General features: G+C 39.5%; 1 protein-coding gene across 1 annotated transcript in view; it reads right to left on the bottom strand.

Annotated features, from left to right (window-relative positions):
- The window catches only part of COL6A1 (collagen type VI alpha 1 chain), a 59,741-nt gene that overhangs the window by 33,881 nt on the left and 12,588 nt on the right, over window positions 1–13,272 (bottom strand). The window contains exons 2-14 of the mRNA XM_069733259.1: window positions 10,851–10,980; window positions 10,519–10,719; window positions 9,729–9,888; window positions 9,490–9,612; window positions 7,655–7,675; window positions 7,532–7,552; window positions 7,390–7,434; window positions 7,255–7,308; window positions 4,392–4,436; window positions 4,266–4,292; window positions 3,691–3,717; window positions 2,844–2,888; window positions 1,520–1,573 (exon numbers count right to left, since the gene is read on the bottom strand). Of these exons, the coding sequence (XP_069589360.1) occupies window positions 1,520–1,573; window positions 2,844–2,888; window positions 3,691–3,717; window positions 4,266–4,292; window positions 4,392–4,436; window positions 7,255–7,308; window positions 7,390–7,434; window positions 7,532–7,552; window positions 7,655–7,675; window positions 9,490–9,612; window positions 9,729–9,888; window positions 10,519–10,719; window positions 10,851–10,980 (953 nt within the window). The remainder of the gene's footprint in view (window positions 1–1,519; window positions 1,574–2,843; window positions 2,889–3,690; window positions 3,718–4,265; window positions 4,293–4,391; window positions 4,437–7,254; window positions 7,309–7,389; window positions 7,435–7,531; window positions 7,553–7,654; window positions 7,676–9,489; window positions 9,613–9,728; window positions 9,889–10,518; window positions 10,720–10,850; window positions 10,981–13,272) is intronic.

Genomic DNA, 13,272 nt, shown 5'->3' with positions numbered 1-13,272 from the left:
TTATGTTATGTTTGTGTGTAGCCCATTCACTATCTCCATCTGCTGCCCTCTCCCTGAAGATGGCTGGACCATGATTGTAAATACATCATTGTAAATACACACCTGTACTTTGTATCTCCTCCACCTCATTGTAGGTTATAAGCTCTCACGAGCAGGGCCGTCTTATTTTGTCTTATTTTGCTTTATTACTGTATTGTTAACATTGTTACCTATGACTGTTGTGTTTGAAACTGTTAAACTGTAAAGCGCTGCGGAATATGTTGGCGCTATATAAATAAAGATTATTATTTATTATTAGTTCTCAGCCTCGATTAAATAAACAAATAATGGGTCGGAGGCTTCTATTTATCAAAATGAAGATTAGGAAAAAAAACGTAGATGAACAGCATGTCATGAACCCTTTATCGTTATTCTTCTTCCGCTTGGTACAAACCAAACTTCTACTGTACTTCATCTGGACTGAGGAAATGCTAAATATAAATTTAAAGACTTCTCAATATTTCTTATAACTGCCCAACATTGGCTGTGAATTGATATGTCCATCAAAACCTACAAGAGGTGATTTCTTGCTATGTAATTTCAAGTCTTGTTGCGGCTTTTATATGGATATCTCTACTAAGCGGAGACCTGTGACTCCAGCTTAGCTACAAGGGTCTACTGGGAGTCTGAGGCAGTCTTAGACACGCCTCTTGGCTCCACATTGGCTCAGACTGCTGCTATATCCCTCCCCCTGCAGCTCTGTCTCCTCAGATTGGCTGCTGGAATAAATGATCAATCATAGTCTCAGCAGGAAGTCGTTACATGGAGAGCTGATTTCTGTTGTAGCAAGGGCAGAATTGATATAAAATACTAAATAGATAACCACTAGTGATAAAATAGACTATCAGGGAGTTCCATATTGATATGGGGAATGAGCCTTTTAAGGGTAAGTTTGAAGGGTAGTCTTAGGGCTAAGCGCTCCGGTGTTCTTTAAGAGGAGTCTCATTTCTAGGGAGAACAAAAGGATCGGCCGGGGAAACAACCAACGACCAGATACTTCTCTCCTCAACATCGTCTTTCTGGGAAGAGTCTGCAGCCCACATACACCTTAGGCTGGGTCAATACTGCGTAATGGCAGTCCATTAGACGGACTGAGTTACAACGCAGCATAACGCGGTGTAACGCAGTCCGTTAACGCTGCCATTAACCCCTATTTCGGGTGCATCACCAATTCATGCCATAATGGGCATGCGCTAGCGATGTGCCATCATTCTGTGATGGACCCTCGGATGCGGGCTGCAGCATTTCGGGGTCCGTCACTACTATCGCAGATAGAGCATCTGCTAGCTCTATCTGCGCTAGCGCGATCGCATTTCGGCACTTGCATTAACGCAGTCCGTTTAACGCAGTGTGAACACAGCCTTAGACTGTCAGCCGATCCAGACAATATTGACAGGATTGGCTGAATTTAGTCTAATGTGTATAGGGTTGTTTAGCCATGAAAATCTCAAAAAAAACAATTACAAATTGTATTTGTTACCTCAAAACCAGGCGATCCTTTGCAACCAGGGAATCCATGCTCTCCATCAACTCCCTAATAGAAATAATGAAATGGAAAATAAGTCAAATTATTTGTTGAGGATTTCTAGAACCCAGAGATAATTATTATATAAAGATAATGTGCTCCTTATTACTCAGGATAATTGAAGGTGTAAAAAATGTAGAAAAAAATACTTGTTATCCCAAGACTGCAGTTATTCTATTTAGTTCCGGTTACTCAAGCACAATAGCTCTTAACATTGTGCATCTATTGTAAAGTTGTTGATGTAAGAAGAAAATAGAACTGTTACTTGTATGTCTGTTCTAATGATTTGTAAAATTATGGGAAGCAAATACATAGAAAAAAAAGTCTTAAAATCTACCTGTTATTTTAAGTAACTTTCTAGTATAAGCTTTCCTGAATGTGTAAATGAGGAATTACACTATTTCTTTCCATTATGTGCCTTAGATCATGCATTTTTCACCAGTTTTCCTTCTGCAGGCTCTATCTCTTAATTTTCAATTGACTCTGAGCTGGTGGAAGGAGACAGATGATATCTCCAATACACAATGCAGCACACAGATTTATGCTCTTCATTCATCAGTTGACACATAGGCAGAAAGAACAGAAGCATGGAAAAAATCATACAGCAGTACTAAGCTGTGTAGATGCAAATCCAGCTTTTGGGTGTGGAAAAAGACTTGGATCTTTGTCTAATTTTCAGTTGTCTCTGTCCTAATGGGTGGTAAGATTAGCTACTATGATGTTCTCTATATATATTACACACAGACATGATGAATTACTGCTTCTCTTTCCCTGTAACATACATAAAAAGGGAGAAGCAGAATCATTGTGAACTTTGAACAGCAGTACTGAGCTGTGTTGCTGTGAATTCATTACGGAACTGAAATATCTTTCACTATGCAGATTGCTTTTTTTCATTCCTCCTCCCTTCCCTATAGAGTTTAATAAGGGCTGTATAGCATAGAGAAGGGCACTGTGACTAGCACACAGCAAGAACAGTGGCAATAAAGTGATGCTGGCACAATGAGAGGGCATTGGGACTGGTATGATAAAGGGCACTGTGGTTGGAAGAGAGGACATAAAGGCAGACATGGTAACTGGCACTGTGGCTGACATAATGTTTAGGTATTCTGGATTTGATACATTAAGGTGCCTGTTCTATATCTGAGTATTATTCATAGGATATACTTGTATGCAGTAAAGAAAAAATATTGATTTTACTTTTTATGCCTCTAATCATAGATTCACTTTATGGTCTGATGCCTTCAAGTATCCATAAAATACGGTAAATTTCACGCACCTTTTGTCCATCAGTTCCATCATTTCCTCTTTTGCCTTTTTCACCCTGTAAAATAAAAGAAACATTTTTAATCCTGAATATATTTAAGGACATGAAAACGATCAGAAAATACAGGCGGAATGAGATTTTTAAGGGCCTGTATAGTTTAGAAAAAGTATTTTAAAAATACCCTATTAGGGCCCTTCGAGTTCATATAATTTAGCTATTCCATCATATGTGCACAAATTTGCAAACGGCAATCTTCCAGTCACAGAATGAATGCTCGAACAGGCATCGGAGCATCGGAGCGGAATCCTGACAGTGCGCACATTGCACACGGTGAGGATTCACCAATCTGCAGTAACATACAGTAACTTCAGAAATGTATATAAAATGAATAGTAGCTAAAGTAGAGATTGCTAATATGAAATAAATATTTGGACTATGCGTAAGTTATTGTATCACAGCTAAAAACTAAAGGAAGCAGCTGCTCTTGTAGGTAGGAAATATAGTTGTAGCCCTGGTGATACATAGATAGGATTCACTAAGGCTCAACAACCCAAACTGTTTGCGGTTATCGGTAGTTTCTCCTTTGTTAGACATAGTCGTATGCGGTACTGTAATCTTCATGAAGAGGAGTCATGTGTTACCATAAATGGAACAGCTTCATCGTTCCCAGAAAGCAGCAAGAATAGGAGCCTGATGTCATTTCTGCTTACAGATGAAGCAATAATTATGGTTTATGTGGATAAAGAGTACACATCTCCAGCTACGAGAAGCACGAATGGGAGACAGAGAAATATGTCATCCAGATAATAGACTAATATCAAGTTTCTTAACTAGACTTTTAAAGCTGCAAAATACTTACTTTTGCCCCCTTTGCTCCTCTTCCTCCCTGCAACAGAAAATCAGAGACTTGTAGCAAAACATTTTGTCATGTTAATGGATACGGTGGTGATTTGTTAAGTTGTTTAGCTACAATTGTTCTTGTGCAATGGTTCTCAATAAAACAAGGATGCACACTTTGGCGTAACTTGAAGTTTGTGGGCCCCAATGGATATTTTTCAACATGGTCCCCAACTATGATGGGTCCGTAATAGTATTGGTCTTTTATTATGGGTCAAAGGGACTGGTTGGGTCCCTCAGGCTCCAGGGCTTGGGCACCGCTGCAATCCAAGCACCTATTATTGTTAAGCCCCTGGATACAAATACCATATGGATTACCTCGGTAATTTGTACGTAGATTTCAATTTGGTCTCATCCCCTTTTAAATAGGGGGTGAGAGCCTGGAAAGGGATAGATATCTCCACAAGTGGCGGAGTATTAGGAAAGATGAAAGTGATAAGTATACTTCATTTATAAAAATGGAATGAGGGCAAAAGTGTGGCGCTGTCAAAAGAGATAATTTTTATCTTTTCTGCAGAATTTCTCATGCCTACTTACCTTATCTCCCTTTGAGCCTTGGTCACCCTATTGTGGAAAAGAAGAGAAGACAATAGAAGGTGAAGGTCAACATGAGCAAAAAAAGTGATATTGGATGACATCCATTGTAAATGTTATCAAACTTACCTTCATTCCCTGGTATCCTACAGGTCCTATGTCACCAGGGCGGCCCTGAAAAAGTTAGATATTATTAGAGTTTCACAAATGGAAGACTGAAAGACACAGTGCCAAAATGGAACTTATATTGAAAACTGAAGAGCAAGTAGATTTCCATAAGTGGAGCTTAAGTTTGGGTTTTAGGTACTAGATTTGGCGATGGGACGCTGATCCAGGAGACCAGTCTTATTGCCATTCGTGGAGTGGGGAAGGAATTTTTCCCCTTAGGGCATGTGCACATAACCATAAAAATCGGACAAGTGCTGTCCAATGTCCATCATTTTTTTGGATAGCACTTGTCCCCACATTATTTAATGAGGCCGTACACATGTCTGATTTTTTTCTAGGAGTGGCCTGAAGAAAAAAAAAAATTGCAGCATGCTCGATTTGCTTCCGTAAATCGGAACACACTCGGCAATTCAAATCTATGGTTCATTGAGAAAAATTGGACCACACTCGGATGACATCTGGTCTGATTTTCAGTGACAGACTTATTGGAGAAGATGGGAGAAACTTCTTTTTTTTATTCTCCACATAAGAGAAAACTGAATTACACATAATCGGACCGATTTTCTTGGACGAGAGAATGTTGATCGTGTGACCCCAGCCTAATGGGGGGCAATTAACTTATGCCTTATGGAATATTACCTTCCTCTGGGTTAACCTATTAGGGTTTTAGGTTGAACTCTGTGGATTTATATCTACTTTCAACCTTAAAACTATGAAACTAAAAACCTAAAGGAAAAGACCTAAAATAAGTAAAGCATATATAAAGCATATACAGAGCAAAAATATAATTCCAGTGATTATTATTATTATATATGATATTTATTTAAAACTGAGCAGTAACCTATCCAATTAAAAGGTCCTATATGGCTAACAAAATATCCATTTGTAGGAAAATTCTCCTATGTCCCTGAAATGTGATTTCTAAGGCTGCATTCACAAATCCGTTTCCATTTTTACGTTTGTCAAAAAATGGACGTTTTCTTCTCATTTGCTCCCTTTTTTCATTTGTCTTGCATCTGTTCTCTTTTCATCCATTTTTAAAAACTGAAGTGGGTAGACTGCATAAACCTTTTTTTCCCATTGACATTTTAAAACGGATGGAAAAAGGATGTTTTACGTTTTTCAATCCATTTTTTGATGGCTTCCGATAGATCTGAATGGCTGAGCCTGATCTCCAAAATTGGAGAATAGGACATGCGCCGAGAAGGAAACCGGAATCCGTTAAAAATAAAAATGAATGTTTCATTAAACTCTTGGGTCAGGGTGGTGTCGGTTTTAAAAAAGAAAAATGGATGCGTGAATTCAGCCCTGGGCGATATAACTTGGTAATATTGGAGAGGTAGTATGTGCATAATTTTAGTTTATTGAGAAAGTGTTCCGTGCCTTCAAAAGCAGTGAAAAATGTACTAACGTATAAGTTGTAGAACAAACTTATACAAATGAAAACTGAAGTATAGTGGACGTTTTACAAGATGGAACGTTTACGAGAAGTGGAAAGCACTTTTCCTGTAAATCATTGGCAGACCGCCATGATAAAAAGCTCAAGGAATAAATGAGAGGCATGATCTAATGTCATAGGCATTATGTTCCATGACACTGAATATACAGGCAAAGGGGAATTCTTTTACTAGGATTTCCAACTGTACAACGTACTCTGCTGTAAATTATAACACAAATCTATTAATGCAAGTTTATGGCTAAAAATTAACAAATACAGGAAAAATAAAAACATTATTCATTATGCACAAAAATACATTGAGTGAGACTAACATCATATCATGTTAATGTTACATTTTCTACAGTACGATATCAATGGATCTCTGTTTCCAGGGAACAATAAAAATGCATTGCTATCTTTAAAGGGCTTGTCCAGGCTTGGGGTACAAGTCTGCCGTCAATCGACTGCAAACTTGTGAATCCTCACAGTGCGTGCTGTCCGGATTTTGCCTACTTCTGGACACATTCCAACTAGACGTGTTCGGCCTTGCTCCATACAAGTGTATTGAGAGAGACCAGACACGTCTATTTGTCATGTGACCACTTTTATGCAAATCACAAACTTGCGGTGACACGCTGGCCTGCCTCAGGCACTAGAGAATCCTGACAGCGCACACGCTGCACACTGTAAGGATTCACAAGTCTGTAGTCACATAGAGTCACAGCAGACTTCTACCCCAAGCCTGGATAATCCATTAAAGTTTTATGAAAAATAGCCTTAATCCCCCAAAAATCTTTATTTCTTCATTTGAAAAAAGTTATAGCTGCAGTAGGAAATGAATCATTACATAATTTGTGTTTAAAAGGGGACACATTTTACCAAAATGCAACATTGTAAAATTGAAGGAGAGCTGGAGCATAATTTTTTTAAAACACATAATCTAAAATCATCTGTGTAGATAGACGTAAATAGCAAAATTCAGTCTGTCCGAATCCACCACTTGGTGAGACCTTAGAGGGTTAATGCACGTGGCTTTACATTGATATCAGTATGCACTGAGCTCTTCAGCTCCCTCTAGAGGTGGCTGCAAGTAGTGAGAATAATACAGCTAAAAGTGATTTATTCAGATAATTAAGCTCTGTATTAGAGAAGTTATGCCGTGGCCACTCATATATTATATTCTGAAATACATCTGCTCATAAATTTGAACATATTTATATTTAAATTGATGACATTCACTTTACTTTTTGCTCTCATGATGTAAAATTGTACGTTTGGTTCAGTATGTTTTAATAGTTCACATAAATCATGAATTTACAGGTTTGGATTAATACGGCTGTACATCAATCATAAAGGAAATTAATCAGAAAAAAAAGGTTAACTTACAGGGTCTCCTGGAGGTCCGCGATCTCCTGGAAGTCCAGTTTTACCAGTTTCTCCCTATGGTTGCATGAAAAATGTTAGCTAGATTGAAGTATGATTTTTTGAAAAATATTTTACTCACCTTGCAATACCCCTCACCTCATAACCAGGGGAACCATGGGGACCTTGTTGTCCACGGGGAGGCTAAGTAGAAACAAGAACATTTTAGTTAAGACATTTCATAAAATTAACTGTTTGGGCAATTTCAAGAGTTTATGACCCCAACCACAAATCTCCTTACCTGGCACTCATAGGAGCAGCACTGAAACAATAAGAAGCAGCAGAAAGGGTCATTAGTGACATAATATAGCATTGTATACTAATGAATTTTTCATGATGCCGTTTACATATTTGAACTACTTACCCCATGTTCACCATTGATTTTCTGAAACAAAAAAAAAATGGAAGAATTATATTCCAGTAATACCCTGTGTATATAGCGTTACATACTAAGAGCATATCACAGTCTGAAGACAAATGTTTTACAGTATTGTCCAAGATGATTTTACATATAAGCAAACACTATAATCAAGTATAATGTATCAAGAGACCTAATTATTCCACTTGGGAGACTTGTGAGTCTTGTTTCTGGTGGGTAGCTGATCACAGTTTATCTGCCGTTCAGGACCACAAACATTTCTATATAAAGTAAAAAGTACGTTCTGTATAAAAAACTGAAACATGATATTAATATTACACTAAAGTATGTCTCCCATATGACAAATATCACAGGGCAGTTAATACAGTAAATGTCTGATTGCTGGGGACCTCTGCTGATCAGTAGAAAGGGGTTCAGAACCCCGTGTTCCTCACCACTCCATGTATGCAATGGGGATGAATCAGAATAAAGAAAGCGATCACACACTTATGACCAATCCTATCCACTGGATAGATGATACCATTGTGGGACAACCCCTTTAAATGTAAGTTATGGATTGGAAATATCTTATTGATCGCAGACGGTCCAACCAATCGGACCCTGCAGGGATCCGAACATAGAGCCTCTGTAGAGCCCCGTCTTGAATGGAGGGAGATGAGATATTCTACTTTCGCTCCAATCACTGTCTATGGGACTGTCAGAGAGTTATTTCAGTCAGTCCCATAGAAAATGAATGGACAGAGGTTGGGAATACGTACCTCTTCTCCAATCAAGATGGGGCTGCCTAGCTCTATTTTTAAGTTCGCTGGGGACCCAATGGCTGAGATGCCCAATGATGCACAGAAAGGGGCTTTGTTGAGCAGCATCTTGAATGAGCAGAGATGAGATATTCTATTTCTGCTATATTCCCTGTCTATGGGACTGGCCCCCAATGATACATGTAGAAGCCTGTGTTGCTCAGAGCAAAGATTCACAAGCTTAATCTCTGCTTCATTCATCGTCTATGGCAGGGGTGAGGAGCCTACTTTCTGCCAAGGCGATTTGCATATTTAAGCCATTCTTCGGGGGCCGTACAAATTCTGACCTAACTCCACCCACAAAGTAATTCTTGATGCTGTCACTGGTGTCAGACGTAATCATTCATTGCACACATCTCCGAGGTCAGTAATGAACGCTGCGTGGTTGTACTCACAGAGCAAGAACAAATTAAAAGGTCTACAGAAATCTGCACAGAAGTCGGAGAAAAGGTCATCATGGGCCATGAATGGCCTGAGGTTCCCCACCCCTAGTCTATGGTGTTGTTGGAGAAAGCTGACTACACCGCACAGCTAATTCCATCAGTTCCATAGAAATCAGTGGAGCTGAGGTCGAACATGTGCAACTCCATTCATCTCAGGGTTACCACGCTACACAGCCTAATCTTCAGGATCACTGGAGGTCCCAGTGGTCAGAACTCCAGCAATGAGTAACTTAGCTCCCATCTATTGAAAAGGGATAACTTATTATATTGGGAATGACCCTTTAAGCCATTCTGTCTAAGCTTCTATCAGACTTATTAGTAGTTTTGTTTGCATCAAAAATACTGGAATGTCCACAAGCCCTATTAACGTCAATGGATTTGCCTTTGCCCATATCTATGAGCTGTAATTGCTCGAAAATAAATTAACATTATATGGTGAGAATGAGCAGATCCTTCACTTCTCCTTACAAAGAAAAACATACAACAGCAATGTAAAATGGAACCAAGACTGATTTTCAATTATGTTGTCTCCTGTTTTCTTGTACACAAAATGTATCTTGAGCTCTTTATCAATACTTACAATGGTGTCAATGATGGAATCAATGGTGTTTTCTATCTCCAGGTCAGACAGACCTGCAGCACTTGTCGCTGTGAAATTCTTCCTGTAGTTGGGATCAGAGGCTATGACACTGAGACGTGGCTCCTGCATACGTGAAAAGGGGAAACATCAGAAGCTGAGTAGCACATCGCGGAAATAAGAAAACGAAAAACGTCAATGTATTTGCAGAATATGGAAGTAGCCAAGAGTCTTCATCTTACCAGGTGGTTTGGTGATATAGCCACAGAGAAGACCTTAATTCCAAGGTGCTTGGCTTCATTCGCAGCATCTTCCAGACCACCACATGGCTCCTTGTATCCTTCCAAAGGATGACCATCAGTCACCACAACTAGATACTTGTTCTCCCTCTGGTGGGATCCTCTGTACGATGAAGTCAAGTTGTATGAGAACAGATAGAATACCAGTAGAATAAACACAAGAGGGCCAATTCATCAAAACATTTATGCCACAAAACTGGTGTAAAAGCCCTGAAACATTACAAAAATGTTTGCGCGACGCAGAGTTGCACAAAAATGCTGCGATCTTTGACGTTTATGCCAGTTTAAGTCAGCTCCACCGAAATGGGTTGAGATAGGCGGACAGGTGGAACGGGGTATGGTCATGTCTGCCGGCCAGTCTTGATGAAGTGGCCCCACAGATTATAGATGAGATGTATAGATAAGTAGAAAAATAGATTCACCAGCCAGATTGTTTTTATCTCGGAGTTTAGGTTTACAGACGTTTTTGTCCAATTCATCATTTGTCACAAATGTACTGCAGTTCACCCCATGGAATAACATTAAAAAAACTTTGCCCCTATTTTAGCGACATTTTGTGAAACGTTTGCCTTTGGCCATTATTTACTTTGCTCAAATCCCATGAATTGCCTGCGCCATATTAGAACAATTTAGCGCCAAAACAACGGCAACAAAAACTCCAAGACAAAGGAAAATAAGACAAAAATTAAGAATTGAAGACTTTTAGTTATAGTATAAGATATATTATACAAACCCAATCAAGACCTCTTCAATGCCTCTTTTGATGGCGCAGTCCGTGTGAGTACCTTTTCCAATGTACTCTACTTTATCCACCCTAGCCTTTAAGGTATCCCGATCTTTGGCTAGACTAAGCAGGGGGCTAATGAGGATGACTTCATCGCTGTAATGCAGAGCTCCGGCATTCCACACAAGATGGCGGTCACATCGATAATACCTAAAATGAGAAAGACGTTTAGGGCCAAATGCGAACATACACCTATGCTTTTGAGTAATAGTTCTTCATAATTATGTACATTTTCTTATTAGTTTAGGGTGAAAAGAATCATATGAATGAATAAAATTCACCTTGTAGTCAGTTTATCTATAAACTTTTCAGTAAACTTTTTCACTTGGGTCACAAGTGTCTTGAATGGTTTCACACGAAGAGCAACACTCTCTGATGTGTCCAACACAAAGAAAATATCCACAGGACAATCTGAAAACCAAAGAAATACAATCACGTTATTTTTATATTAATATACTGAAAACTGCATCTGCTTATTATAGGATCTTTTGGTGACAAATTAGGCTACTTTCACACTGGCGTTTTTTTCAATACGTCGCAATGCGTCGTTTAGGGGAAAAAACGCATCCTGCAAAGTTGTTTGCAGGATGCGTTTTTGCCCCATAGATTAACATTAGCGACGCATTGCGACGCATTGACACACGTCTTGCAACGGTTACGCCGTGTTGTGGCGGACCGCTGGGAGCAAAAAACGTTACATGCAAGTTCTCCTGAAATGACAGTAACAGTCCTCCATAGAGCTTCATAGCGCCAATTGTCATCTATCTCAGTAATGGAAAAATCTGTGTTCATTGAATACAGATTTTGCTGTTATATTGAGAATTTTATATATAAACGGTTACACTTTAAGTGAGATAACATTCTGCGAACAGTTATCAAAAAAAGTTATTAAAGTCAAAGTCATCTGTGCTTCATGTTTTATCCACACTCCAAGTGGTTGGTTTTCCATTGGGGCCTTATAATGTACATCCTAAACATCTTCTTAGAGTGCTAAAAATGGCTTTTTGACTTGGTCAGTTAGGTAAGAAGTTAGACAGACCATACACTGTATATGATAAAAGTACTGGGACACTGTCACATTACACCTAGGAGAGTTTTTATGACACCTGATTGTGAATCTGTAGCCACTAATCCGTTGCCCCACCTTTGCAGTTGTAATAGCTTCCATTATCCTAGGGAAGGCTTTCCATACGATTTTGGGGCCCGTAGTTGGGATTTTTTGCCTCTTCATCCAGAAAAGTATTTGTACGGTCAGACACTGATGTTGGACTATAGGGCCTGGCTCGCAATTTCACGTTCTATATCATCTCAAAGATGTTTGATGATGTTGGGAGGGAGGCTCTGTGAAGCCAAGCCAATCAAGTTATTCTACAAAAAAAGTCAGCCAACCCTGCCTTTATGGACAGTGGCGTAACTAGAGTCCGATTAGCCCCGATGCATAATTTGGACCTGCCCCCTTCCTCTTGTACCGTTCTAAATCCTATAAGGACATACAATTCTACTCACCTTGCCCCCACTCCCACACAACACAGCATCCTCTTCTGTAGCCAGCGACTAACTTCAGCATGCAAGCGTCAGGTAGCGCATGACGTCACTGCCATACGCCCCGAGCCATGGGCACGCCAAAGTCAGCTGCTGGCCTCTGATTGGCTGGCAGCTTGTATTGTGGAGCAGGTTCTCTGACGTGCTTCCAGTTCAAATAGTTGCCCTACAGTGATGACAAATTGTGGTTGCACCCTCTGCGACCGCAATCGTTACACCCATTTTTATAGACCTTCAATTGTGCTCTGGAGCGCAGTCATGCTTTAACAGAAAAAGACCATCCTTAAACTATTCCCACAAAGCTGGATGCTACAAATGTCCAAAATGTCTTGTATGCTGAAGCATTAAGATTTCACTTTACTGGAACTAAGAGGTCTAGGCCGACCCCTCAAAACCAGCCCCATAGCATTATCCCTCCTCCACCAAAGTTTACAGTTTGAACTATGAAGTCAAACAGGTAACGTTCTTCTAGTATTCACCACACCCAGACTTGACCATCAGATGCCAGATAGAGAAGGGTGATTCATTACTCCACAGAACAGTTGAGTAAATCTGTCAAAATTCAAAGATTTGACCAAATTTGGGCAAGGAATTCAATTTGCATCCAAAATGTATTCCTTGGAAATCGAAAAAATATTTAGAATTGAGAGTCCTCAGTGGTTGATACCTTTTAATGGCTAACTGAAAAGATGGTAACAAATTGCAAGCTTTCGAGACTACATACGTCTCTTCATCAGGCATAGACTAAAAGAAATTCTGGAGAATCACGTATTTACTGGCTAACACGGTACCAAGATATATATCTTTCCTGTATTGGAAATCGAATGAACCCAATTGTCAGGCAATTTTGCATTTCGCACCTCGGCACTCAGTGAACCCTCTCTGAAACTTTGTGGCCTCGAGATTAAGCTTACAGTGATTCCTTAATATGTCAACTTTTTAATAATGCCACTCACAGGTGATTTTTTAAAAACTGACTTGTTCGAAAGGTGGGTTCTCTAACAGTACCATGATCAAACTCAGTGAGCTCTTTAGAATGAGCCATGCTTTCACATATATTTATAAAGGCAAGGGGCTGGATTTTATAACCCTGTGGCAATGATAGTGAATGAAAAACCTGAATATAATGATTAATGCGGTTGTCACATAGCATAGGTCATC

The sequence above is a fragment of the Ranitomeya imitator genome, chromosome 7, assembly GCF_032444005.1.
Source record: "Ranitomeya imitator isolate aRanImi1 chromosome 7, aRanImi1.pri, whole genome shotgun sequence".
NCBI classification, from domain to species: domain Eukaryota; kingdom Metazoa; phylum Chordata; class Amphibia; order Anura; family Dendrobatidae; genus Ranitomeya; species Ranitomeya imitator.
The sequence above is the reverse complement of the archived record's forward strand: the minus strand, read 5'-3'. Positions and strand labels throughout refer to the sequence as shown.